Source organism: Chenopodium quinoa, unplaced genomic scaffold (assembly GCF_001683475.1).
Source record: "Chenopodium quinoa cultivar QQ74 unplaced genomic scaffold, ASM168347v1, whole genome shotgun sequence".
NCBI classification, from domain to species: domain Eukaryota; kingdom Viridiplantae; phylum Streptophyta; class Magnoliopsida; order Caryophyllales; family Amaranthaceae; genus Chenopodium; species Chenopodium quinoa.
This window is the reverse complement of record NW_018742969.1, coordinates 897,348-923,032: the sequence shown is the minus strand read 5'-3', so window position 1 is coordinate 923,032 and position 25,685 is coordinate 897,348. Positions and strand designations below refer to the sequence as shown.

General features: G+C 33.8%; 1 protein-coding gene, 1 long non-coding RNA gene and 1 pseudogene across 2 annotated transcripts; 1 reads left to right on the top strand and 2 right to left on the bottom strand.

Annotated features, from left to right (window-relative positions):
* Positions 1-1,532: 1,532 nt before the first annotated feature.
* Positions 1,533-7,106, top strand: LOC110729129 (protein arginine N-methyltransferase PRMT10-like). Its single transcript, XM_021908844.1, has 8 exons — positions 1,533-1,794; positions 2,387-2,579; positions 2,668-2,773; positions 4,313-4,502; positions 5,162-5,347; positions 5,442-5,525; positions 6,140-6,360; positions 6,732-7,106. Exons 1-7 carry the CDS (start codon positions 1,591-1,593, stop codon positions 6,314-6,316), a joined length of 1,140 nt encoding a protein of 379 aa, XP_021764536.1. The 5' UTR covers positions 1,533-1,590; the 3' UTR covers positions 6,317-6,360; positions 6,732-7,106.
* A 6,871-nt stretch (positions 7,107-13,977) lies between these two features.
* LOC110729173 lies at positions 13,978-17,775 on the bottom strand (annotated as a pseudogene).
* Positions 17,776-17,806: 31 nt separating this feature from the next.
* Positions 17,807-19,175, bottom strand: LOC110729128. Its single transcript, XR_002512824.1, has 3 exons — positions 18,707-19,175; positions 18,458-18,566; positions 17,807-18,173 (listed from the first exon to the last, which is right to left on the bottom strand). It is a non-coding gene; the product is annotated as an uncharacterized LOC110729128 (long non-coding RNA).
* Positions 19,176-25,685: the final 6,510 nt, after the last annotated feature.

Below are 25,685 nucleotides of genomic sequence, written 5' to 3'. Positions count from 1 at the left end.
ATCAACTCTTGAATTTCTCCCTTGAAGTCCCTCATGAAGGTCATGAGTTCGTTCGTTGTGATGGGAGCAGACTCATCAGTCGGCTGCTGCCGAACAGGCGGTGCGCCTGCTAGCTCACTTCCAGTTTGAAGATGTTCCCGTTCCCTCCTTTCGGTATGACGGGTACGTCGGGCCCTTAGGGTACCGTCTGAAGCTGTGTGAGCTTCAACTTCAAATTCATTCTCAGTATCGTGGTCCGACTGAACTAGAGAGTCGTCCAGGGGACGTCTCTCTTCAGGAGCCGGTACAAACGTGGATGCCATCTCAGAAGTACTCTCCCCACAGACGGCGCCAAAAATGTTTCAGGGTTTTCTGATGTCCTGCGGGAGAGTTACAATTCCGAGACTGGAACCGGACGCCTGTACCTGCAAAACAAATGGATGCTCCGGATGATTGGAGATCCGCCTCCGACGGTCAAGTTAGTACTTGATTAAGGAGTAATTAATGCGGAAATTAAAGTGATTGGGTCTCTCTAGGTGAGAGTGTTTAATGTGTGTAATCTGCGTCCTCCCCCTTAATGAGGATTAAGGGAGGTATTTATAACCTCGGGAAACGCGCCAACCCTAGGTTTAGGTTAACCTTGGGCTGATTGGGCTTCCCTCGGAAGTTGGGCCTAGGTGGCCGACTTCTCCATTAGGCATGGAGTATGCCACGTGTCATGACATAATAGGTCCAGGGTGGACGAATAAGCGTGTGCCACGTGGCAAGCCCTGAGAGGTCCAACTGGGGGACACTTGGCAGGACCTGATTGGCCCACGTGGCGCATTCCGATTGGTGGGAGCAAAATCCCCTAATCAGTTGTTATTATTATTATTGTTATTATTATTTTTATTATTATTGTTGTTGTTGTTGTTGTTGTTGTCGTCGTCGTTGTAATAAGAGGTTAAAAGAATGAAATTTGGCTTTATATCATTAGTAATATCATTAGACATAAATTAAAAGCTGAACTGAACTGAACTGAACTGAATTGAGATGAACTGAACTGAGCTGAACTGAGGGCCTGTTCATATTTACTTATTTTCAGTTCAGTTCAGTTCAGTTCAGCTCTTAATTTTCCTCTCTCATAAAATATTCATTTCAGCTTAGTTCAGTTCAGTTCAGTTCAGTTCCAATCAATTCAGTTCAGTTCAGTTCAGTTTAGCTCCAATCAGTTCAGTTCGGTTCAGTTCAGTTCAGCTCAGTTCAGTAAATATGAACAGGCCCTGAATTGAACTGAATTTCAACGGAAGAGAACAGACCCTTAGACCTTACCATTTTGAACTTAATTTTCATTTAAACGAGCTCGATTCAAGTTCTTTTTATATCAACTTCATTCAATCGAGTTTGATTCAAGTTTTATTCACTTCGACCCGATTCATAATCATTTTATATTCTCAAAGAGGAGTAGCAAGTACCAAGGGACCCACTTTAAAATACTTGTATCATTTATGAGAATTGATTCATTGAGAAGTGAAGGGTATAAAAGGCCTTTGCCCTAAATAATTCATCTTTCTCTAGTCTCCCTCTAATTTTCTCTCACTCCACTCAACACCCAAACAGAGAGAAAATACCATGGGAAGCTCATATGTTAATGGCGGCGGAGAGCGGGGACTCGACGGCGCTGGCCCAGGATCGGTCGACAAGGGTGTAGATTACGCCAATTACTTCTGCACTTACTCTTTCTTGTACCACCAGAAAGAAATGCTTTCTGATCGTGTTCGAATGGATGCTTATTATAACTCCATTTCCCAGAACAAACACCATTTTATTGGCAAGGTTTACCCCTTTTCTCTCTTTCTAATTTTATGTCTTTATGAAAAAGTATTTCAATTTATTCTTGTAATTTTTGGTTTTTTTTTTTGGGGTATTTTCTGGGGTTTCTGGAATCATCAAGTTTATGCATATTTATTGGTTTTTGGGTTTAAAAAAAAAGTTTTTGTGTAAAAGGGTATGTTGGATTTTGTGTATTTTTATGCCATTTTTGTGGATTGGGAGCTGCTTGTCGGAGCACATTGTGTGAATGATTTCTGCTGTAATTTTTACAAAATTACATGTGCGGAATATTGTTGTTGGAATATCCTGGAATAAGTTGTTATCTTTCCTGTAATAGTTAGGTTTTTATGATTGGGTTTTCGGAGACAATGGTCGACTTTGAATGAGTGATGGTGAGAGTGTAAAGACTTTGTTAAAGGGAATGCATGCCATATTCTTAACTATGAGGAGTTGGAGCAAGATGATGGTTATTTCTGAATGGAGAGTTTGAGATTTCAGTGAGTGACTAAATGTATCTGGTATAATGAATAAATTAGTGATTGAAGTTTGATAGTGGTCTGATTTGTGTTATCATTTTTTGTTTGTGTGGAAAAAGACTGTGTTGGATGTAGGAACTGGTAGTGGTATCCTTGCAATTTGGTCTGCACAAGCGGGTGCACGGAAGGTCTATGCAGTGGAAGCTACAAAGATGTCTGAGCATGCTCGACTGCTTGTTAAAGCAAATGGCCTTGAGGACATTGTTGAAGTCATTGAGGGTTCTATGGAAGATGTTACTCTTCCGGAAAAAGGTTTTTACTTCTTGTCCTTTTGAAGTTTTTTACACTTTCAGCTTTGATCGGTGAAATTAAGTACCTAATGATGCTACTGGATGAACAGTTGATGTAATTATATCAGAGTGGATGGGATACTTTTTGCTTCGTGAGTCCATGTTTGATTCTGTGATCTGTGCACGGGATCGATGGCTGAAGCCGACTGGAGTTATGTAAGTCATATTAAGTCTGTGGCTTTTTCTTGCTGATTTCAATCTTTACTGATGTATGTTCTGGTAATGGAAGCTCCTTCCTCAATTATTGTTTGTAGAGATTTTTAAGGGGCTGGCTTTATTAACTGCAATTACAGTGAAATATTAAGGCCCTAAGATTAAAATCCTTGTAATTCCGTAGAACAGTAGAAGTGATAGCAGGTGGTTTGAGGTTTGGATTTTGACGTATTTACTCTTATTATTTGAACATGAAACAAAATGCTTTTGGAGTGGTCACTTTTGTTCCTTTAAGATTATAAAGAGGGGTTGTGGGGCTTAAAACTGGGATGTCCTGCCATGGCTGTGAAACCCTGCTGGATAGGCTTAGGGCATATTTTTAAATTTTAATACCCTTCCCTCAGTTTGTATAGGGATACTATATGACTTGTTATGCTGTGAACTCCAAAGAAGGTTACGAGCTACCCATGAGAGCCACACCGGACTCTAGAATTTATTAGTTTGTTGAATGTATGTCTGGTGTTTTTTGTCAAGGAATTATTTAGTTGAAGATCCACCTTGAACACTTTTGTGTAAGGGTTCATCAGCGATGCTATATTGTTTTGGTAATATATTAATGTGAAGTAGAATTTTGTTGTAAGTTTTGGTTATCACTTATCAGTCATATCACAGTTGCTACTATTGAGCTGTTTGCTAAATCTAATCTTCATTCTCAATGGCTCTGAACTGAATCAAAGAACATATAGTTAGGGATGGCATTTATAGTTGCTTTTCCCATTAACAGATCAACATGTACACTCCGAACAAGTTAAGAGGTTGAAATTGTAAATGAAAAATTCTAGTTGATGTGGAAGTGGAATTGCTTAGGTGATGACAATTCATTATTGGGGATGCATAGCCTTTGTAAAAATTATGGTGAAGGAAGCAATCAGGCTAGTGATTGTTAATTCATATAGACTTGAAGTTGCTTGATAGCATTTTACTTGAGATGAGCTGCTGCAAATTCAGTAGTATATTAGAGTGAAGACTTATGATCGATGGTTAGACCTTAGGGAAGTTTATCAAAGTCTGGTGATTGTATTAATCTGGTGACTGTATTTGGAGTTGGCCCAAAGTTTAAAATGCCTATGTGAAGTTATAGATGAGCTGGTATCATGACAATCATCAATGGTCTAACACTCTACCCAAGCATCACCTAAGCTTTTAGCCAATTGGTGATTTTGAAGTTAGTTGCTTTGATTTCCAAAATAATTGTTTTTGGCAGTATGTCTTGTGAGAATTAAGCGACAGTTATTTTCTTTTTGACGGCTTAATTCTAGGACTAACACTTGCCCATGGAAAAGGATATATATATAGTAGTATAACTAAATTTGGTAGACTCCAAAGAGGCCATTTTCTCATGCTTCAAAATCACATTGTTATGCATTTAACAGTATTGTTGAGATGCCTCTCCTCTTATAGATTGTCTCTATTCACACTTGTGTCATGAAATTTAGCATAACACCCTAATGTTTAATAATTGGAGGGAATCGGGTATTGCAGGTATCCAAGTCATGCACGCATATGGTTGGCTCCTATAAAATCTCACTTGATAGATCAGAAAAGGGATCACTATGATGGAACTATGGAAGAATGGCATGGTTTTATTGATGACACTAGGAACTCCTATGGTGTTGATATGAGTATTCTCACAGAGCCTTTTACTGATGAGCAGAAGAAATACTACCTACAGGTCAGCGGTCATTTGTTTTTCTTAAGCATTGAAAAAAAAAAATTATGATGTTTTTCTTCTTGAGTAGATTTGGAATTTTGTTCTCTTCATGCTCAGTTTACCATTTCGTCTATGGGTCCAAATCTCATATTTATAAACTGAGCTAAAATTTACATCTTTGTACAAGTGTGTTCAGAAAATAAGAGTTTTTTTTTTTTTTTTTTAAAAAAAGGTCATTGAGAATAATGCTGCATTGTCCCCCTGACAACCACTTTTTTGGTGTCTGAATGTGAGCATTTGTGCATGTGTGCTGCAGGTTTATCTGCAATGTAATGTGCATGAATGACATATGTTTGCTTGAATGTTTATAGCTTTATTTAAGGTTACTTCTTCTTAGCACTGGTGAAAATATTCAACAAAAATACATATAATAAGTAATTAATTGTTGAAGATGCATTCTTTGTATATTGATATTGATTGTATGTGATGAGACATGTATCGCCTAATTACATACAGATGTTGCTTCTCAAATTACCCTTGTGAAATGAACTGGCAATTTAAGTAGTTATAAGTTATGCAAGTGAATGATGTCTTTTACTCCAGTTCTAAGTATTTTCCTTTTTATCAAATACATTAGCTTTTATTATATCTTTTATTGAGCTTGGCCATTATAATTTCAGACTTCATTGTGGAACAACCTTCGTCCTGAACAAGTCATCGGAACAGCTTCCATCATCAAGGAGATGGATTGTTTAACTGCTACGGTTGAAGATATCCTTGTTATCAAAACTCAATTTTTCTCATCAATCTTGGAGGAGGATACAAAGTTCTCTGGATTTGGAGGCTGGTTTGATGTTCATTTCCGAGTAAGTAGAATTTCATTATGTCCAAAGCACGCTTGATATTTGTAAAAAAATCATTGATTATATATTTTTTACACGTATTATTTTGTTATCTCAGGGAAGAAGTGAAAGTCCTGCTACAACTGAGATTGAGTTGTCAACTGCCCCAAGTATTGAAAATGGCACACATTGGGGTCAGCAAGTAAGTACTGCAGCAAGCAAAGATATAGCATGTTTGAATTTTGTTTATTCTTAAATTAGTTGGAACTTAGAAGAAAAGCATATTTTAGACTCTAGACAGTGATTACTCCTTGATTTAATCTGTCTTCATATGAATCTAGTAGGTTTATTTTTATTGATTATGGCCATTTTTTAGTTGTGTTGACTTTTGATGAATACTTCCGGGGATGAATATACACTTGCGTATGAAAATCTATAGTTACCTTTTCATTGAAAAGAAAGAAGAGCATTATGTTTGTTCTTTTGGATGCGTTATTCTTGTTGCCAAAGGGCACTCTCTGCCATTATCGACTACCTGACATATTTGTCTGGTTTTCATTTGAAATTAAGAGAATAAGTTTTACTTATGGGGCCATTGCTGGGGAGTTTATTGTATATGAATATATGATCCTCCCTATCCCAAGATAATTGCGTCTTTAATTAGGAATTTTTTTTGATGGGAGGATTATATATAGAATTGTTTCATACTTTCATTGGTTAATGAACATAATTGCTTCTCATGGTGTGCTTGATACTAAATTATGTCATTGCTAGTTTGCAACTGTTGTGATATTTTTTTATGGCTCTATATCTCAGGTCTTCCTCTTAAATTCTCCCATTCGATGTAGTAAAGGAGATAATATGAATGTTTCTTTTGTGATGAACCGTGCTAAAGATAACCATCGACTGTTAGAAGCTGAATTTGGGTGTGAGTTCAAACTGGCGTCTGGCCAGCCACTCCAGCCGTTCAGGAAGAAGTTCTTCATTGAGTGAGAAGTGAAACGGATGAAGCATTCTTCTTAGGATTCTTACAAAAGGTAATTTTGGTATGATTTCCGCATTTTAGCTTTCCTTGATTTAGAAATTTTAGATGTGTAACACGGCTGCTAGTACTTGGTATAAATGTTGTCAGACTCAGTGACATAGCCTGCCTTCCTCCCTCCCTGTGGATGGGTATGAAGAAAAAAGACAATGTTGTGCTTGTTACTTGTTTTATAAGGTCGAAAGAAGATAACTAGCCATTTACTTGTCTATAACTTTGTGGTCCTAGTTTATTAAACAAGCACAACGCCACAACATTGTTTTTTTTAGCTAATAATCTATTTTAAAATGGACATATATATTTTTTTTCAAAGTAGTATCGCTATTATGTTTTTTTTTCCCCCTAATGTCTTCCATCTTTTTCCAGTGCTGCTATGACTCAGAAGACATCAAGCAGAAGTCTGATACTTCTCAGGATATGGTGAATTCTATTGGGAAGTTGTGGCCTTTCGTTAAAGCCTGAGAGGTAGTTAATCTTTAAATTCTCAAGCTTTTCTGCTGGTTTATTGGATATACAAATGTCAGCAATTATCGTGTTAAACTGAATGACTACAAGGATCCTAAATTGGGTATGACAAAAATGGTTTGAGTTCATCTGTATTGGCTAAAACAGAGCTCACAGCGAGGCAAATATAATTTTTGAAGTTGAATGATGTAATGCATAGTAGTAGAAATATTGATGAAATGATGAGTAATTTTATATGTTAGTAATTTAGTATCTTTTAAAATTTTCTTGATTGTCTATCCTTTGGCACTCTGGGATCTTTACAATTCCATGGATCATATTACTATCAAATGCTAAAGTTTTTAGTATTATGATTGTAAAATGTTCCAAGAGAATACTCTCTTTTTATAATTTTATTCCCACTTTACATTTTTTTTTTTTAAAAAAAAATCTATTTTTTTTTTCAATCTACCTAAAAATCTTGGAGACGAAGAAGAAAAGTGTGAAAAACAAATGAAAGGTAGAGGGAATATAAGTGTACAAGTTTTGAATCATTTGTTGTTTCTGAAAAATAGTGTTATAATAGAATGCGAGAGATTGTTATATACACCTGGTGCACGGTGTACCCAATGATATTGTTTGGTCATTTTGATGATTATTATTATTGTTTGGTCATTTTGATGATTATTGCTCATTTAATCATCAAATGAGCAAAAATTACCCTTTGGTGCACCATGCACATATGGTTGGCGACTTGGCGTGGTGAAAGACGTATTATAGTGGTTGTCAACTAATTTAGGGTATGTTCTTTTCAGCTTTATTTCAGTTCAGCTCAGTTCATACTCTAATTTCCTTCTCTTATAAATTATTTTAGCTCAACTTAGTTCAGTAATCAGGCCCTTAGTTGATTAGAATTCAGTTATTTTTTTATATTATTACTCTTTTGTGGTTTCTTACACCACGTAATACAGTAGGGGAATAAATCGGAGATGTTTAATTGTGGATTTATACAAAGTTTCATATGTGGCTGGCCACACCGTGTGGCCGGTCACAATTTTTTATTTTTATTTTTTTAAATTCTTTTTCTCTCTCCTCTCTCTCCTCTTTCTCTCTCCTCTTTTCTTCTTTTTCAAGCCAGAACCTTCACATTTCCCCAGAGAACGTAACACAAATTTTGCAATCATCGTCTTCATGGTTCGTTAATCGGTGGTTCATTTGTCGGAAATAGTGGTTTCGCTGGGAGGGTAGTGGTGGTTTGGTGACTCCGTCGCCGGAAAACAAGTTCAAGGTTTTTAAGGCTAAATTCAGTCATGAAAACTCTAGATCTAGAATTTTCATGGTCGAATTTGACCTTTTTAGCCATATTTGAAGTGATATTCGAAATCATTGCTAACATTTTAAGGTATTTGTTTGATTTGATTTTTTTTAATGGTTAAGTTGGATCGGGGTTTGTTTGTGGGTTAGGGGCTAGTGGCAAGGCGTTTAGGTTGGTAGTGGTTCATTAGTGGTGGTAGTTTTTTGTTGGTGGTGGGTAAGGGGTTACTAGATCCGGTCAGGGGTTACTAGGTGGTTCGGTTAGGGGTTACTAGGTCGGCGGTCAGGGGTTATTAGGTCGGGGTTTACTAGGTCGGTTAGGGGTTACTTCAGGTTACTAGGTTGACAGTCAGAGGTTACTTGGGGTTACTAGGTCGGTTAGGGGTTACTTGGGGTTACTAGGTTGGGGGTTATTATGTCCGTGAGGGGTTACTTGGGGTTACCAGGTCGGGGGTTACTAGGTCGATTAGAGGTTACTTGGGGTTACTAGGTCAGGGGTTACTACGTCAGTCAAGGGTTACTTTTGTCTTGGGGTTAATTTGTCATTTGCTGATTTGGTAACCTGCCGCATGGTGCGGCCAGCCGCACCAGAAACCCACTCGTGGATTTATTAAAGAATTGAAGAGCATGGGGCTTGAGAGAGGGGGATTTGTTTGATTTTGCTGTTGAGGCAAATCTTTAAAAACTGCTCTGCAACTAACTGAATTAATATATTAATCAACTTTTTTTTTTAGGGGCGAATAGTCAAATATATGAGGTTAACGAGAAAATAAAAGTTTATTATTTTGATAAACATATTTTAAGTGGCAATATCGTATTAAAAAAAAGCCCCGTGGGCCACGATTGTTGATATAAATATGAAAAATGTATGATGACGGGGTATATTTGTTAATTTATTTACGATTTTAACTGGGACTTCTTCATTAAACAACTAGTTATTTTTTAAACTGCTATCTAAAGAAAACAATTTAGTATGAACCAAACGATATGCACGACCTTAAAATAAAATAACACAATACGAGAGGCGCGTGCATTTATTTACTCAAGACTTTATTACATCTGCACATGTAATCCTAATTATAAGTCAAATATATATATAATACCTTTGTTTCATGTTATTTATAATAATTAGACATTTTTTCTATTTATTTTATGTCAAATCATTGCAAATAATATGAAACAGGGTAGTATATTGCATTATTACTATATACTACTAGTATTAATGGTACATAAAAGTTTATTGAGATGACATTATTTATGCAAAGCTACATGTAACTGATGTAAGAAGGTAAAATTACAAAGAGCAAATATTACGTTTAATAAAACATCAACACCGCCAATTGGGAAATACATATAGTCCATACGTGTCTTATCCTAAATTCAAAACCGTTTAATAATAATAACTCTTCTAAATAAATTGTTCAATGGTTCTGCTTTTAGCTTCTTATAGTAAACCCTTTTACAACGTCCTTAATATAAAATGAAGTATTTTAATCAATGTGATGATTATTAAATTAAATCGATAATTCATTATCCATCATGTATAGATGATCTAACAGCATATGCCTGCTGGTACAACTTACTGTCTCAATAATTTATAATTTATGTTTTTAATATTAATCAATGAAATTTGTCTTCCCTTCATATATATATATATATATAACCACTATATATATACTTCATTCATTCTTGCAAACTTCATCCATCCAAATTAACAATATAACTTCCAATTAATCCAAAAATGAAAATGAGTCAGATTCAAGTTATGACAAAGTGTGTGGTGTTCATAACCATGGTTATGCTTCTGATGGCCTTGGCAGTCTCAGCTGCCCGACCTCTTGCGAATGAACACGCAAAACACCTCAGTGTAACCGGAAGGTTAGGGGCTCACGTAGGCGGCGGGTTTAGCTGGAGTCGTTGGGATATCGGTTTACATGTGTGAGGGGTTCCGGTCCGGTGGGTCTTTAATTTGATCCCTAATATCCTCTTATTATTTCAAAGCATGCATGTATTGTATCATGCATGTATGTGTAATGTATTTTCTAATATTTACTAATAACAAACGTATTTATTATTACAAATTTCTGTATTGTGTTCATTACATGTTTAGTCGGCTTTAATTTAATTTGAACCCTCTAGTTACTAGTTAGTACGTTTCTTGTCAAGTTGTCAAAATGTATGGCTTGTCTTCATTACGTTATTTAGTCATAAAAGATACTTTGTTGCAACATTGTTTTTGTAGGGTTATAAGAAAGATATTGAATAGTAAGAGCCAGTTATCAAAATCTTATTGAGTAAAGACTGTTATCGTAATGAAAATGGAAAGCACGTATATATGAAAATTAATATTTCGTTTGCCCACAAATATGTGCAACAAAGGAATATTTTATATCTCACAAATGATACCCTTTCCTAATTGTATTTATCACAGATCAAGTTTTTGGTCAGTGACTCATTATGTGTTCATTTCATTATCGTCCATAATAAAAAAAAAAAAAAATTTAAACTTTGAAATATTCAACTCCCTCTCTCTATCTCTTTTTGTTATTGCTATTTCAGTATTTTGATTTTTCATCTCAAATAAGAAAAAACTTTTACCAAAAATTTTCATTAGTAAATACTTGTATAAAAAAATAAAGTCTTGCCTATATTATACATACTATTTTTCTATAAGACCCTAAATAATTTGATGTAAAACATTTTCGAATGAAAAATTAGTTTTCATATAAAACATACTTACTCCGTTTCTATTTAGACACATATATTAAGGAGAGGAGACAAAGTGAGAGAAAATGAAAAAGCAAGTGGGGTAGCTTGTAAATACAAGGTAAAAAATTTACCTCAAAAAGAAACGTGTCAACTAAAAACACTTCCTAAAAAGAAATATGTGTCATGTCAACTAAAAAGAAATGGAGGTAGTAAATTAGTTTTCCTTATTTATTTGGATTCCATATTGGAGAACGAATTATAGAGAAATTAAAAAAATATTTTTCATAAAAAAATATTACCCTATAACTGGTCTGCCACTAATATGAGGAATATTCTAAGTGGAGTGAAGTATTTAATACTACATACATGCATAATGATAATGAATTTTCAAAGCATTATCATTTATTTATCATGTCGATTAAATTATTTGTGTATGAAAAAAAATATTTTTTATATTCTACCGAAAACCACTATATAAGTTAATCTTTCAAAACTCAATCGATCAGTATCTATTTCCAATACATACATCAAGAAATATATACATATATTGATATATACGACGTATACTGTATACGATGAGTCAAACGACGCAGCTAACGAAGTTAGCGGTGTTCATAGCCATGGCTATACTTGTCATGGCCCCCGTCGGAGAATCGATACTTGAGTTGGTGACTAGCCTTCTTGGAGGCCTTCTTGGTGGTGGTGGTGGAGGCGGCAAAGGTGAGCCTAAGGGAGGGGTTGGTGGGCAAGTTCCTTGAGGGCTTACTGAAATTGCTTCTTGGTCTTTGGAGGATAAACCCCTTAAGAATGGGTTTTTACCATACTATATTGTACTTTGTATACGTATTAATTAATAAAAGAATTATGGGATTTCACCAATTCATACTATTCTCTGAATACTTTTATTTTCTCTGTACTCTTTATATGCAACACTTTGACTTTTAAATCATTCATATACTACTATATTTTGATTAGCTTTCGTTAGTTTCGTCTTGGTTTGTTTATATTTTGAATTTTAACACCACAAAAAAAGAAAAAAAAAAAATGGTTTTTAACAAAAAAAAAAAAAAAAAAAAATAAAAATTTAACACCACAATTTTTTTTTTAAATATATGATTTTACCACCACTTAACAATTGCCGTCCAAAAATCCAATAAGTGGGATCCATTGTGCCATGTGTCATCTTATTATTATTTAGAAAAAAGAAAGAAAAATAATAATAATAAAAAAAAAAACAAAACCAAAACCGTAAACTAACCCAGCCAACGCCATCCCCACTGCCGGCACGGCGGTGCCGATCGTTACCCCACCAAAACACTCCCGTTCCTAGCCACAGCCGCCACAAACTCCATCCCCTCCTTTCCCCCCTCCCCAAAACCGACAAGGTCTCCCAATAGCCGCTGATAATGGACGACCGTTTTTTAAAACCATTAACGGCTACTAACGGAAGAAAATGACCAGTTTAGGACCTAAGTGGTCGATCTCGACCATAAATCAGTCGTTTTCAACCCTTAGAACCCGGTTTTGGTTGGTGATTTTGAGTGATTCAAAAAACAACTAACCACCCATTTTTTGTGGCAGTTGGGGTTAGATTGCCGGTTTTAGTGAGGGGGAAGGGGGGGAGGAGCGGAGATTCCGGTGGTTGTGGTTGGGAACAGGGGTGTTTGGGTGGGGCCATGTCCGGAGTCGCCAGCTGGCGGTGGGGATTGGGTGGCTGGCTTAGTTTAGGGTTTTTGTTTTTATTTTTTTTAATTTTTTCTTCCAATAATATGCTGACACGTAAGTATTGTGGACCCTATTAACGGATTTCATTCATGAACAAGTTCAATGGTGGTAAAAATCATTTTTTTTTTAGAAATTTTGTGGTATTAAAATAAAAGTGTTTTTTTAAAATTTTTTTTTTATTATAGTGTTAAAATCCATTTTTAGGTTTTTTTTGTGGTGTTAAATTCAAAATTTCCTTAATATCCAATTTTTATAATTTTTCGTAATAAAGGATTATGTTTTTGTAATAATTTTTGAGCTGAATGATGTAATGCATAGCAGTGGAAACAGAGCTCGCGGCTAGGGGTGAAACAAATTCGGGTTAAAACCGAACCGAACCGAAAACCGAACCGAATAAGAAATATGGTTCGGTTTTTTTTTTTGAAGTGGTTCGGTTTGGTTTTTTAAAAAAAAATATTTCGGTTTTCGGTTTGGTTTCGGTTTGAGGAAATGGAAAACCGAAAACCGAAATTTAGGCCCAGATTTACCCTAAGTATATAAGGAAAATAAAAAAAACCCTAACCCTCATTCTTTGATTCTCTCTCCTGACTTCCTCAGTTCCTCGCCTCTTACCCTACCCTCATTGCGAATTTCTCAATCTCTCACCCTCACTTTCTCAGTTTCTCAATCATCTCTTTTGTGTTTCTCAGAATTCTCACTCTCCATCGTTCACCGGCACTCGTTCAGGCGTTCACTGTGACACCGTCCACCGTCCAAAGGTATGCTTTTAAGTTTTGATTATGCTTGATGTTCATATTTTTTTAGGGTTTTAATTATGATTAGTGTTAAATGTTAATTACGAAAATCTGCAAATTACATGTACAAATTTGTTAAACATTCTGATTAGGGTTTTAATCTATGCTTGATGCTCATATTGCAATGTTGTTTCTGAATTTTCTATTCTGTTCAAATTAGTAAAACATTCTGAATTTTCTGGTATTTTGATGCTTCGGGGTTTTGGTCTATTCAAGGGTATTTTGGGTTTTGGTCTAGTAAAACATTCTGATTAGGGTTTTGGTCTAGTAAAACATTCTGAATTTTCTGGTATTTTGAAGCTCTATTCGATTGGACTCTGTTGAAGATTGTTTCAGATTATTAGTTAGTTATTAATTCAAGGGTTCGCATGATTAATAGCATTATCATTGTCTTGATAAGTGTTTATTAGATTGTTGATCTTTGTTATTATTGTTAATTTTGATTTTACTTGTTTTGGGTACAGTTAGTCAGTTAGTGCTTAATTTGATTGTTTTTGGGTGGTGGGGTGGAATCTTAGGGGGCTAATTATTATTGCTAAATTGTTATTGTCTTTGGTGCAGTTAGCCAGTTACTACTGATTTTGTTTATTAGGGGTATAATTATTATTATTGGTACTGTAAGTCTCTTTTTTTTTTTTTTATAGGACTATAAATTCATTGTAATTCTTACTAAAATAAATTAACTACAATTCAAAAATATGTAACAAAACTAACAAAACCCAATATTAACTTAATTTCATCTAACAACAATTGTTAATATAATATCATAATAAGTTTTGCACCAAGCCTCATAAACAAGAAAACAGTTTGCATGACTAATGCACAACGGCCCCAACCTATTATTCCCTTTAAAAGATCCAATATTCTTAATTTATGAGTTTGCATGTATTCTTACAGATTGTTATTCAACCACAAATTATTGAATGACAACCAACGTGGGTGGTGTTCCTGACCAGCCTCAATCCGAACGTGAGACTGACCAAGTCTCTCAAAATCAGAAAAAAGAACAGGGAGCAAAAAGGAAAAGGATGAAAGAACGCTCTGAAGTTTGGGAGCACTTTGATAAAGAAGACTTACCTTCTGGAATGCAGGCAATTTGCAAGTATTGTGGGATGAGCTACAAGTGTGGGGCAAAGAAAAACGGCACTAGTGTGTTATGGGCTCATATTTCGCGATGTCGTAAGTATCCCTTTAACACCCCTAAAGATTCAAAACAAAGTTTGCTTTCATTTAAAAGTGCTAAAGAACCAAGTGGTGGTACTAGTGGGTTGACATACCACAAATTTGATGCTGGTAGTATTAGAAAAGCTTTGTCATTTATGGTGATTGTTGATGAACTTCCATTTAAGTTTGTTGAAGGTATAGGTTTTAGACATTTTTGTGGTGTAATAGAGCCTAGATTTAATGTTCCTTCTCGAATTACAGTAGCCAAAGATTGTTTTGAAACATATTTAACTGAAAAACGAAAGCTGAAAAATGTGTTTAAAAGGTGTAATTCAAGAGTTTCTTTAACCACTGATACATGGACCTCTATACAACAAATCAATTACATGTGCTTGACTGTCCACTTTATTGATAATAATTGGAAATTACACAAAAGAATTCTGAATTTTTGTCCTATTTCTAGTCATAAGGGTGATGATATTGGCAAAGAAATTGAAAAGTGTTTGCTTGATTGGGGGCTTGAAAATGTCATGTGCATAACACTTGATAATGCTAGCTCAAATGATACTGCAATTGGGTATATGAGAAGGAAAATAAATGGGTGGAAAACTGGGGTTCTTAAGGGTCGTTTCCTTCACATGCGTTGTGTTGCACACATTGTCAATTTGGTTGTTTCTGATGGGTTGAAAACTGTTAATGAGTCGGTTCAACGTGTTAGGCATGCTGTTAGGTTTATCAAACAATCTCGTGCTAGGTTGCAAAGGTTTAAAAAATGTGTCTTAGATGAAAAAATCAACAATAATTTCCTTGATCCTGCTGGCTTCCTGTTTCAATGCACTTGACATCTTTATCTCAGCATCCATCTCGAAGTTGATCTTCTGCATTGAGTCTTTCAGCTGTGTGAGTTTATTCTCAAGCAAATTCATTCTCTCTTTGGCTAAAGCTCGCTTAATGATACTTTCTTTCAGCTTGTTTGATTCATCAGCTGTGTCAGATTCCACAGCACTGCCTAGTAGTTGGTTAATGTGAGTAAGCAAGAAATCGACTTTCATGCCTAGCATCTCGAATCCCTTCAATGTTTTCTCCCAAACCCGAAGATCTTCATGAGAAGTAGAGGCCTTCTTGCAGGATTTGATGGCATCTGCAATGTTGATAGTCTCTGCAATGATGCCTACCACCAGATTACAGTTCAGGCCCTTAAGGAAATTCTCATGCAGAAACAAACTTTGGCTGTGGCAGAGCTCGTAGTACTTCTTTCGAGTAGTGGCAGAGAATTTGGAGTCCATAATGAGGCCGTCAACAACAATGTGGAAGTCCTCAAAGCCTTCCACTCCTTCGAATTTGATGTCAGAATCTGAGAATTGAATTCCTTCAAGTACTTCAGGCCCTGACTCAATATCACTGTTGCTTTGGGACAGATAGCCTGAGGAAGTGTTGTTGTCTTCTTCTGTTTGTAAGACCTTCTCCTGGCTATTTCCCTCTATTTTGGGATAAATTAGGATATGGAGATCAGTAAATAATTCATCATGTAGCATTTATATAGAGACGCGATTACAAGAGTGAACTTTTACCTGATATCTGTTGTCCTGCTCCAGGATTCAAGGTTAGGAGCTCTAAAGATCCATCAACTTCTCCATAAGTTTGTCCTCTTACGACATAAATCTGTTGAAACATTGTGAAGTAGCAAGGATTGTAAATGGCAATGTAAAAATCCTGGACTTTGCAATGTAATTATTGTGGAACAAGACTTATTAAAATGCCTTATCAATGGTTTGAGTGAGAGAATTACATCTAGGAATGGTTTGAGTGAGAGAATTACATCTAGGAAGTCAAAAGTTGTGTAGTTGTTTAGTGACTAAAACATGGGAATTCTTTCAAATGGAGGCAATTAATCAAACCTTTCTTATGTACAACCGAACGCCACAAGTTTGCTAAGAATGGCCAGGTTTAAACCAGCCAAAGGCAAGCATTACTAAGGGCTAAAGAAAACCTTAAATCCTCATTCAGGACAATGCAATTTTTTTTATAAGTATGCATCCCTATTTGCACTCATGTCCTAACCATTTTCTGCATACATTACTAAATTTAGTAGTCATGACTCAAGTGCAAGATTCTTGCCTGAAATTTTGTTGGGGCAATCAGTCGAAAAACCAATACATCACCCTCAAGTAAGCCATGATCAATGGAAAAACCCCTCCATCCGCCACTGAGACCTACTTTTGCAGCTAAATACTTTGTGCTGGATTTCTTACCAGCTTCATCCACCAACACTACATTACTGTCACATTCAGGGAGATGCTTATCACAAAATTTCTTTGGCAGACCCTATCCATCACAAAAACAAGTAACATCAGACTTGTACAATGATTCACACAACTCCCTACTAGTGTATGCAACCTTTCATTTTTATTGAAGTAGTACAAGTTATTTGCTGGCTTACCAGCCAAAATCTCCCAGAAACATGTGATTTTAACATCAATTTGACATAGGATGTTTAGCTGACAGACTTGCTTGGATCTCTTCTGCTCGCTTCAAAGCAGACGACTTGTCACCCGTTGGTAAAGGATCACTTAAGTCACTCCTTCGACTGTCCATAAACAACATCATCAATATACATAGCTCTATAGACATAAGCTATCACATTCAAAAATACAAGCTATAAAATTAGTCCATAAACTTACAATTTTTGTGTTGTTGAAATCTTACTAGCCTTGTCATTCTTTTCGTTTGATGAATCATTGGTTTTGACCCTCTTCTTTTTAGCTCTTCAGAACCATCCAAATTACACAAATTCATCAGCAGAAAAACAATACATAATTAACAATCACCCAAATTATTATTTTGCACTTATTTGTAATACTTCATAATGTTTATCTTGCTTGTTTTACATTAAGGTCTTTACCTTTCTTTCTTTTGTGGCGGCACCCAAACCACCAGTTCTCTATTTTCCAAGGACTCATCATCATCACTAATGTCCCTTGCTCGCTTGCGGCTTTCGTGTACAAACGAGCATCAAATCACACATAGCAATAACTGCTATTAAGAAATACATCAATACCAGTTATAGTATAACAACATCAAGTACGTGTCAAAAAAAAAATTCATCAAGTAGTTACAGTGTTACAATCTCTAGGAAAGTGATAAATGAAACTGCTATTAAGAAATACATCAGCTAACCTTTCAATTTTTGTTGGAATTTTGGAAGACTTGGACATTACACTAACATTGTCTTCAAATAGTGTATGATCACTAGTGTCCATATCCTTAGATGGCTTGGTGCTTCAGCAATCATTAAGATTTATTTACACAAGACTTAGTTAGCATTGTGAAATTAAACAAGTGATATGCATATGATAACATAATAAAGTAACTTATCTATATTGCTTAATTACTTTTTCGATATGTCTAGCCGGCTTGTATAAAATAAGACAAGTCGCGCCAAATCACATAAAAGTTAAATTTGTGTGTAAATTTTTTATAAAACAAGAAAAGTCATGGTCAAATGACATAAAAAGTTACCAACTTGTATTACAAAAATGTACAATACACCCATTGTATACATAATTTATGCGTTCTCTTATGAAATTTGATAAAATTGAAAAATTTTAGGGCCTTTTATTTACCTTTGACTTTGCTTTTGATTCTCTGGAGATAATATCTGTTACCCAAAAAAAAAAAAAAAAAAAAAAAATGAGACTTTCAACCAACAATAGAATAAATGGGCCATAAACATTTAAGGGAAAGTTCAATCTTTTTGTGAGATTTAAGGTAAAGTAGATAATTATGATCATTTTTCATAACAAGAAGTCCAAATAAATAAATCAAAAGACCTCATTAATAAAACTTGAAACGAATATAAAATCTGAAATTTTCTGGAGTAATAAAGCTTCAAACTTTTCTGAGCATAAATGAAATAATAAATGAAAAAAGGTAGTAACTTACAGGTTGAATTTCAGTTTGATGATCATCTTGATTCTTGAAGCATAGACAGTCTTTTTGCAACTAAAGCAAGCTTCAAATCCTTCTTTGAAATTACTGATTTCTCCTTTTTCTACCAAAAAAATAGACAAAAACAGAGAGAAAATAAGTGTATAAAACAGAGCAACTCAATTGGGAAAAAAAAAATACCGTTTTGATATAAAATAAAAGATCAAAATCCCAGAATTCCAGAAATAATGGAGAGAAAATAACCAAATCAACACTCTTTTTTCTCTCTGCTTCTTTTACAGGAGTTTTAGGGTTGAAAAATGAAAATTGAAAGTGTAAGAACAGCAAATGAAGATGATAAACTGTAAAAGGAAAGGAGGGAGAGTGTAAGAAAGGAATTGGACCGTTTGAATTTGAAATTGGGTGGATTTTCTAGGGACTCTACTCTACTCAACCCCTACTAGGAGTAATATTATCGAAATTAGATTATGTGATTTGATAGAATAGAATGTCTGAATATTTTCTTTCTATTTTGGAGAAAAAAAACCTCCATTTTTAATTTTTTATTTTTGAATTTGTACTTTCTTTTTCGTACTCCACTCTTTTAGGTTTAAATGAATGAATAAGAGTATATTTTATAAGTGACTCACAACACCCAAATTTAATCTGGCCCAAATTTGATATGAGTTGATAATCAATGTTACTACGGAGTACGGAGTAATAGTTAAGTGGATTAATAATACTCTGTATTATGGAATTTAATTTAACACAAGTCAAAATAAGATTCAAAGTGATTTTTCACTTAAAATTAAATTTAATTATACGGAGTACGTAACACTAGGGGTGAGCATGGGACGGGTACCCGTACCGTTAGTACTAACGATTCGGGTACCCGATAACCAATATCACTAAAAGTGATATCCATAACCCGAACCGATAAGTTCGGGTACCCGAATTTTCGAAACGGTTATCGGGTACCCTATAAAGTATCCAATAGTAATAATTAAACTTAAAAAATTAGTTATTATGATATTTTTTTAACACTAATTAACAACAATACCACATGATCTTGACCAAATTATTAATAACATTACTAATTATTGATATTTATAGTGATTATGAAGTAATGTAAGAGTTTAAATATTGCAAAGATAGATTTAAGTAGGAAAAAAAAACAAAATAATTGCTTATCGGAACGAAACGGGTACCCGTTAATTTTAAAATGATACCCAAAAACCATACCCGATAACAAATTATCGGAACGGGTACCCGAACCGTTATGGTTATCGGTTCGGGTACCCTAATTTTCGGAACGGTAACAGAACGGGTTTTCGGTTTTTCGGGTAGTTTTGCTCAACCCTACATAACACTGTTCTTAAAACCAGTCCTTAGAATTTTTAAAATCAACAACAGCTCTTGCTTCTTACTACAAGCAATTAGGAAAATTTGAAAATTTTGTAGAAACAAATACGTAGTTGATTATTTAGTATGAGATGAACTTAAAAGTTTCCTAAATAAAAAAGAGCTTATAAGTTAAGTTTGGGATGACTCGTTATTTTTCTTGTCCTTGCATCAATTGACTAAAACTACGTACTGAAACCAGTCATCATAATGCTAACATCACTAAATTACATGTGTCAACTTCTTGTGAAAAATTTCTTGCATAGTAACTTTTTTTTTCCTTTCAAATTTCAAGACTAAACAAATTTTCTTAAAAAAACGTAAGAAATTATTACTCCGTATTACACAATTTCCAAGTAAAGAGTGATAACATTTAAAGAAATAACTCGTATTTTATTAACTATACAATTTCCACATAATTAACTTAGTAATAAATCATATGATAAAAAAGGTTGCTTGATCCTTAACTTAGTAATCTATCCTCTTCACCTAGATATATATTGTTGGAAATTATAGCTTGATCCTTTATTACTACTATAAGATAGATATATAATGTTCAAAAGTTTGATCTTCCAAAAAAAAATTGAATCTTATCCAATCTGAAGATTCCAAAACATGATAAGTAGTACTCTGTACTTACAACTTACCAGGATCTTATTGAGGATATATTTTAGGGAATATTAGGATATATTTACTTAGCATATTTTGTGCTAAGATATCTTTTGATATTTATCTTTTTGGTAGTTTCCTAATCCCATGTTCATAGGGTTAGCCTGTATTATATATACTTGCGTGAACATCAATGAGAATTAAGCCTTGTGTTTTGATTGAATTTAGCATGGTATAAGAGCAAGGTTATTTTTTTTTTTCACATAAACACAGTCATGGCTGGCGGTGATACACTACCACCGTCACCACCACCAAAAATTGAAACCAATTCTCCTTTTTATTTAGGAGCTCATGATAGACCGGGTGATTTTATCACGCCGATTCGATTGAAACTAGATAACTTTGATGCTTGGGCGCATGCTGTATATGTTGCTTTGGTGCGAATAGACTTGTCACAATTGTGTTGAACTGAGCTGAACTGAATTATAGTTAAGCATAATTTGTATCCCTGAACAACTGCTGCAATAAACTTCCGATAATTGACAGAAAACTTGTCACAATTTATATAATGTGCTAAAGGATATGGCGTGCCTGAAGGAGGAGTCGGAGACGGAGAGGACGAAGACGGACTATTAGCACATACGGAATAAGTCACATAATCACGAAGCTTGACTGATGGAATTTTCTCGCGAAACCCCTTTCCCAATGCCTCAATTCAGCTTAGTTAATACTTATACTTATAGTTAAGCACAATTTTTGACTGAGCTCAACTAAAGTAATATGTGAACGATAGTTATTTAGTAAGTCAGATTAACTCAAAAATCTATTTGATTTGTTTAAGAATAATACGGTTTGTTCTCTTCAGCTTTTTTTTCAGTTCAATTTAGTTTTTAATTTCCTTCTCTCATAAAATATTCAGTTCTATGAAGACCCTTTCAAGTGATATATATACTCAATGAAATATTCCTCAAATGCTCCGCAAGATATATAATGTATCTAGTAAGTTTAAAATGTGTATGCAATTCATTCAACATCTTAATATCAAGTTCCGAACTCATCAACCTTCACCTCCATCTTGGTCTCTCAACTAAGGCACATCACTCTTATTAGTCACACTTTAACTAATGATATTGTTTAGACTTATCTTCTTCAGCTTATTTTTAGTTTAGTTTAGTTCAGTTTAGTTCAGCTCTAATAAATTCAGTTCAGTTCTTGTCTTAATTTCGTTTAGCTCAGTTCAGTCAATCAAAAATTGTGCTTAACTATAAGTATAAGTATTAACTTATAAAAAGTTGATATTCGAAAATTGTGCTTAAAATGTGCTTAACTATAAGTATAAGTATTAACTTATAAAAAGATGATATTCGAAAATTGTACTTTGAGACGAATCTAGTAGTACACAAATAATATATTAAATCTTATACAAGTATATAAAGTATAAATATTAGTCACAGTAATACATATAAATAGTAAGTGTCAAAGTTAAATTTGGGCCATTAAATAAAAATGGAGGGATTCTAACTTCTAAGTAACATTCTTGCATCTGTGTGTCCTCGTAAACGGTAAACATAGTGCTTGTCGATTAATGCTCCTTCAAAAGTTGTGGTCCATGTTGCTTAATTTGGTTCACAAATCACGATTTAGAGTTAATTAAAGTAAAAAGAGATTTTGCCTCCTTTGTGATTGGATTAGTTCTAACTTGGTGCACACTTTGTTTGAATCACTTTAATCTCCAAGTTTACTAGATTAATTTGATTGCTTGAGTGCCAAACTATTAGTTTTTTTCAATTTGAAAGACGACCACAGTTAGTTTAAGCACAATAGTCCAATATGACCAATAATAAGAATCAATGAGCCTTTTGTGCATTCATCGTTTGGATTTTTTCTTCACCTGATTTAACCTAACAAGTAATTTTCTCAATTTCACTTCATACACTCAATTCAACAATATTGATTTACATCTATCTACATCTAAAGATGGCAATGGCATGGTACGGTACAGTAAGAATCAGTACAAAAAAAAAATGACCAAAGCATTACGTTATTTACATGTAATATGCTGGGCAACTGGGACATGAATCATGTCGAGTTTCATTTTATTTGATGAAGCATGACAAGGTTCAACACAACAAAACTAAAATTAGCTAATTTAATTTGTCTAGGCCACCCTTTTAACATTTTCAACACAACACATATAGTACCTTACTATACTAGTTGGCTCGGCAGTGAGCCAGGCTCACCCAACCCTAAGACATGTTAACCAAGCACGACTCACAACCATCTGACATCTTCCAGTTGCAGAAAAGGTAAATAGAAAACTTATAACATGTGATAAATTAGACCTTAAAACCCTCATACTAGTCTTTACCATCACATGCAAATCAATATAATATGAAATTAAACAATCCTAAGTAAAAGTCATCCCAAGTTAGGCTGTATCTTTCCACTATTCAAAGTCAAACCTTCAGGATTATTGGAAGCAAAGTAGTTCCTTCCTCTTCCATTATAAAATTAATCACCTCATTTTCTATATAGCTACAACATCTACTTCTCTCTATTTTCCTCTAAAAATATTCACCTTTTCTTGTTTAAAGGTCAACAACAACCCCTTTAAAATCTGAACATATTGGTGGTCGTGGTTGTGGTTGTGGTTGTGGTCGTGGTCGTGGTCGTGATCGTTGTCATTTGATAATGTATAGGTCAGCTAGTGCGACACGGGTTTCCGACGAGTTCTCAGCAAACTTGGTGCCGGCTTCTGATGCAGATGAGTTGCCGGTTTACAGAGAAGTTAGCAAGAAACAGAGTGGTTTACAGAGGAGATTTACATTTCCTGCAGAATATGTTATTCATCTGATTCCTGTTATTCTTGTTCTTTGTGGTTTTATTCTTTGGTTTAATTCTCATCATACTGAAAAAATCTGATTTTTTTTGGGGGGATTATTTCTCTTACTTGTTGAGGAATGAGCATGTACTTGGTATAATTTTATATGTTAAAAAATTATAATTATTAAAGTTTATTTGGATAGTTGTAATTGGTAGGTATATTCAATCTTTTGTTGGAGTATTTAATTTGCATTGTCAATTTTTTGACTGTCTAGTTGCATTAAAAAAAAATATGTACAATATTATATTAAACTCCATAAAAAATAAAAATTGAAAACCAAATTTTATATATTGAGGATATTTTTGAGGGAAATATATAGCGGATTAAACAAACATATATTATAACACCCTCTTTGTAGATACACTAATAAGAGTAATATCACTATAATGTGAAATCAACAATAATAATAACTCTCTATTAAATGTCAAATCGTTGTAAATAATATGTAACAGAGGTAGTAATAATGTTTCAACAAGAATTGGACTATAGGACACATTGGGCATGTGTGACAACCTTGAACTAGCCAGACATTAACAAAATAACAAGATTAACAACGCATTACGCATATGAAAATGCCCCTGTCTAGCCCATACCACTAGAATGAGCTCTACAAATACAATTGTACAAACCCGCATATAAAAGTAAAAGGTAAATAAAAAGAATTTGTCATTTGTATTGTCCTTCTAGCTTATTCGGCCCCAAAAAAATAAAATAAAAATAAAAATAGGAAAAAATCATATGATTAAAGGTCATGGAGAATAGCTATGTGCCTAAGAGATTTTCTTCTTGGGCTTAGTGGCCTTGAACCAGGCCCATCTCATAATTACCAAGTACGACCATTGAATTATGTCAATTTAAGTTTTACTTAAATCATATGAGTAGACATTATACACTAGTCCGAAGACTCCAAACTAAAATCAGTTTTTTTGTTCCCAAATGTTTGAAACACTTTTTATTTTGAGATGTTTTATAAAGTTTGACTAAAATATTTTCTTTAAAACAAGCATTTCCTTAAAAAGTTCACATTTTATTTTGAGATGTTTTATAAAGTTTGACTAAAATATTTTCTTTAAAACAAGCATTTCCTTAAAAAGTTCACATAAGTAAGAGATGAAAAAAACTCGAGTGGACCTGGTTCACAATATGTGGACCTGAGGTTCATATGCGCGCGCTATTAATGTTATATTGAAGATTGTGACTCTGATCTTAACATAGTAACCTTAATTTTAGAATAGTAACCTTTATTAAAATTTATGTGACCTTTAATATTATTTTAAGCTTAAAATACGATGTTATATTAAATCATAGTGGCTTTTAATATCTATATTAACTAGTATATTAGTAATTTTAGTAAAAAAAAATATAATTAACCTCTTATGACTTTTATAATTACTACACAATGACTTTTTATTTTAACAATTGTAACTTTTATTTTAGCATAATGACCTTTATTTTTATTAATAAAACGACCATAGTGACTCTAATATAAGTGGTTCGCAATAAATTAACGTGAACCAGGTTTATTATTAAAGAGTTTGTACCTCTTTATTGAATTATTTTATTTTTATTATGTGGGTGAAAGTGGTCCTATTTAATTTATGATAATTTTGCGGATGGAACTATTGAAATGATGGAGAAATATATTTCCTACAATTTAGCTAAAGCAATGACAGTAATGTTATTTCCCTTTCCTCCCCTTTTTTTAGTAATCATGCAAAAATAGCTACTCGTATTATATATATATATATATATATATATATATATATATATATATATATATATATATATATATATATATATATATATATATATATATATATATGCTGCCGTCATAACGAGGGAATAATGCCACAAGTAGCCGTTATACTTTATTTCTGTTACAAAATTCTACCTTGCAAGCAATACATGCATGCATAGACAACCAACAAAGCTGGCAAATTAATCAAAGAGGATTAAAGAAAACCTAAACTTTTTTATAAGTATAAATACAAATATCGTATTCTTGATAATGCATGGGATGTATCTAATTTATAATATAAATATTTCAAAAGAAAAACTTAAAGTTATAGGAAATTATTTTTGTATGAAAGGGCGCATAAAACAATTCATTTATATTAATATAAATTCATATAATAAAATTGATATATATTTACCCAATGAGAGCGCTAGAAATGAGGAAAAGCCAAAATCCCTTAAAAATATATAAAGTTGACGTATAAAAGGAGAAATTGGTGAAGCTTGGAAATTGAGAAACGTATATTAAACTAACTAATAAAGCTAAGATTGGTTCATAAGTCACGTTTACAGTAATCTTTGGGTTTAGTATGATTACATGATAATTTTTGTTTT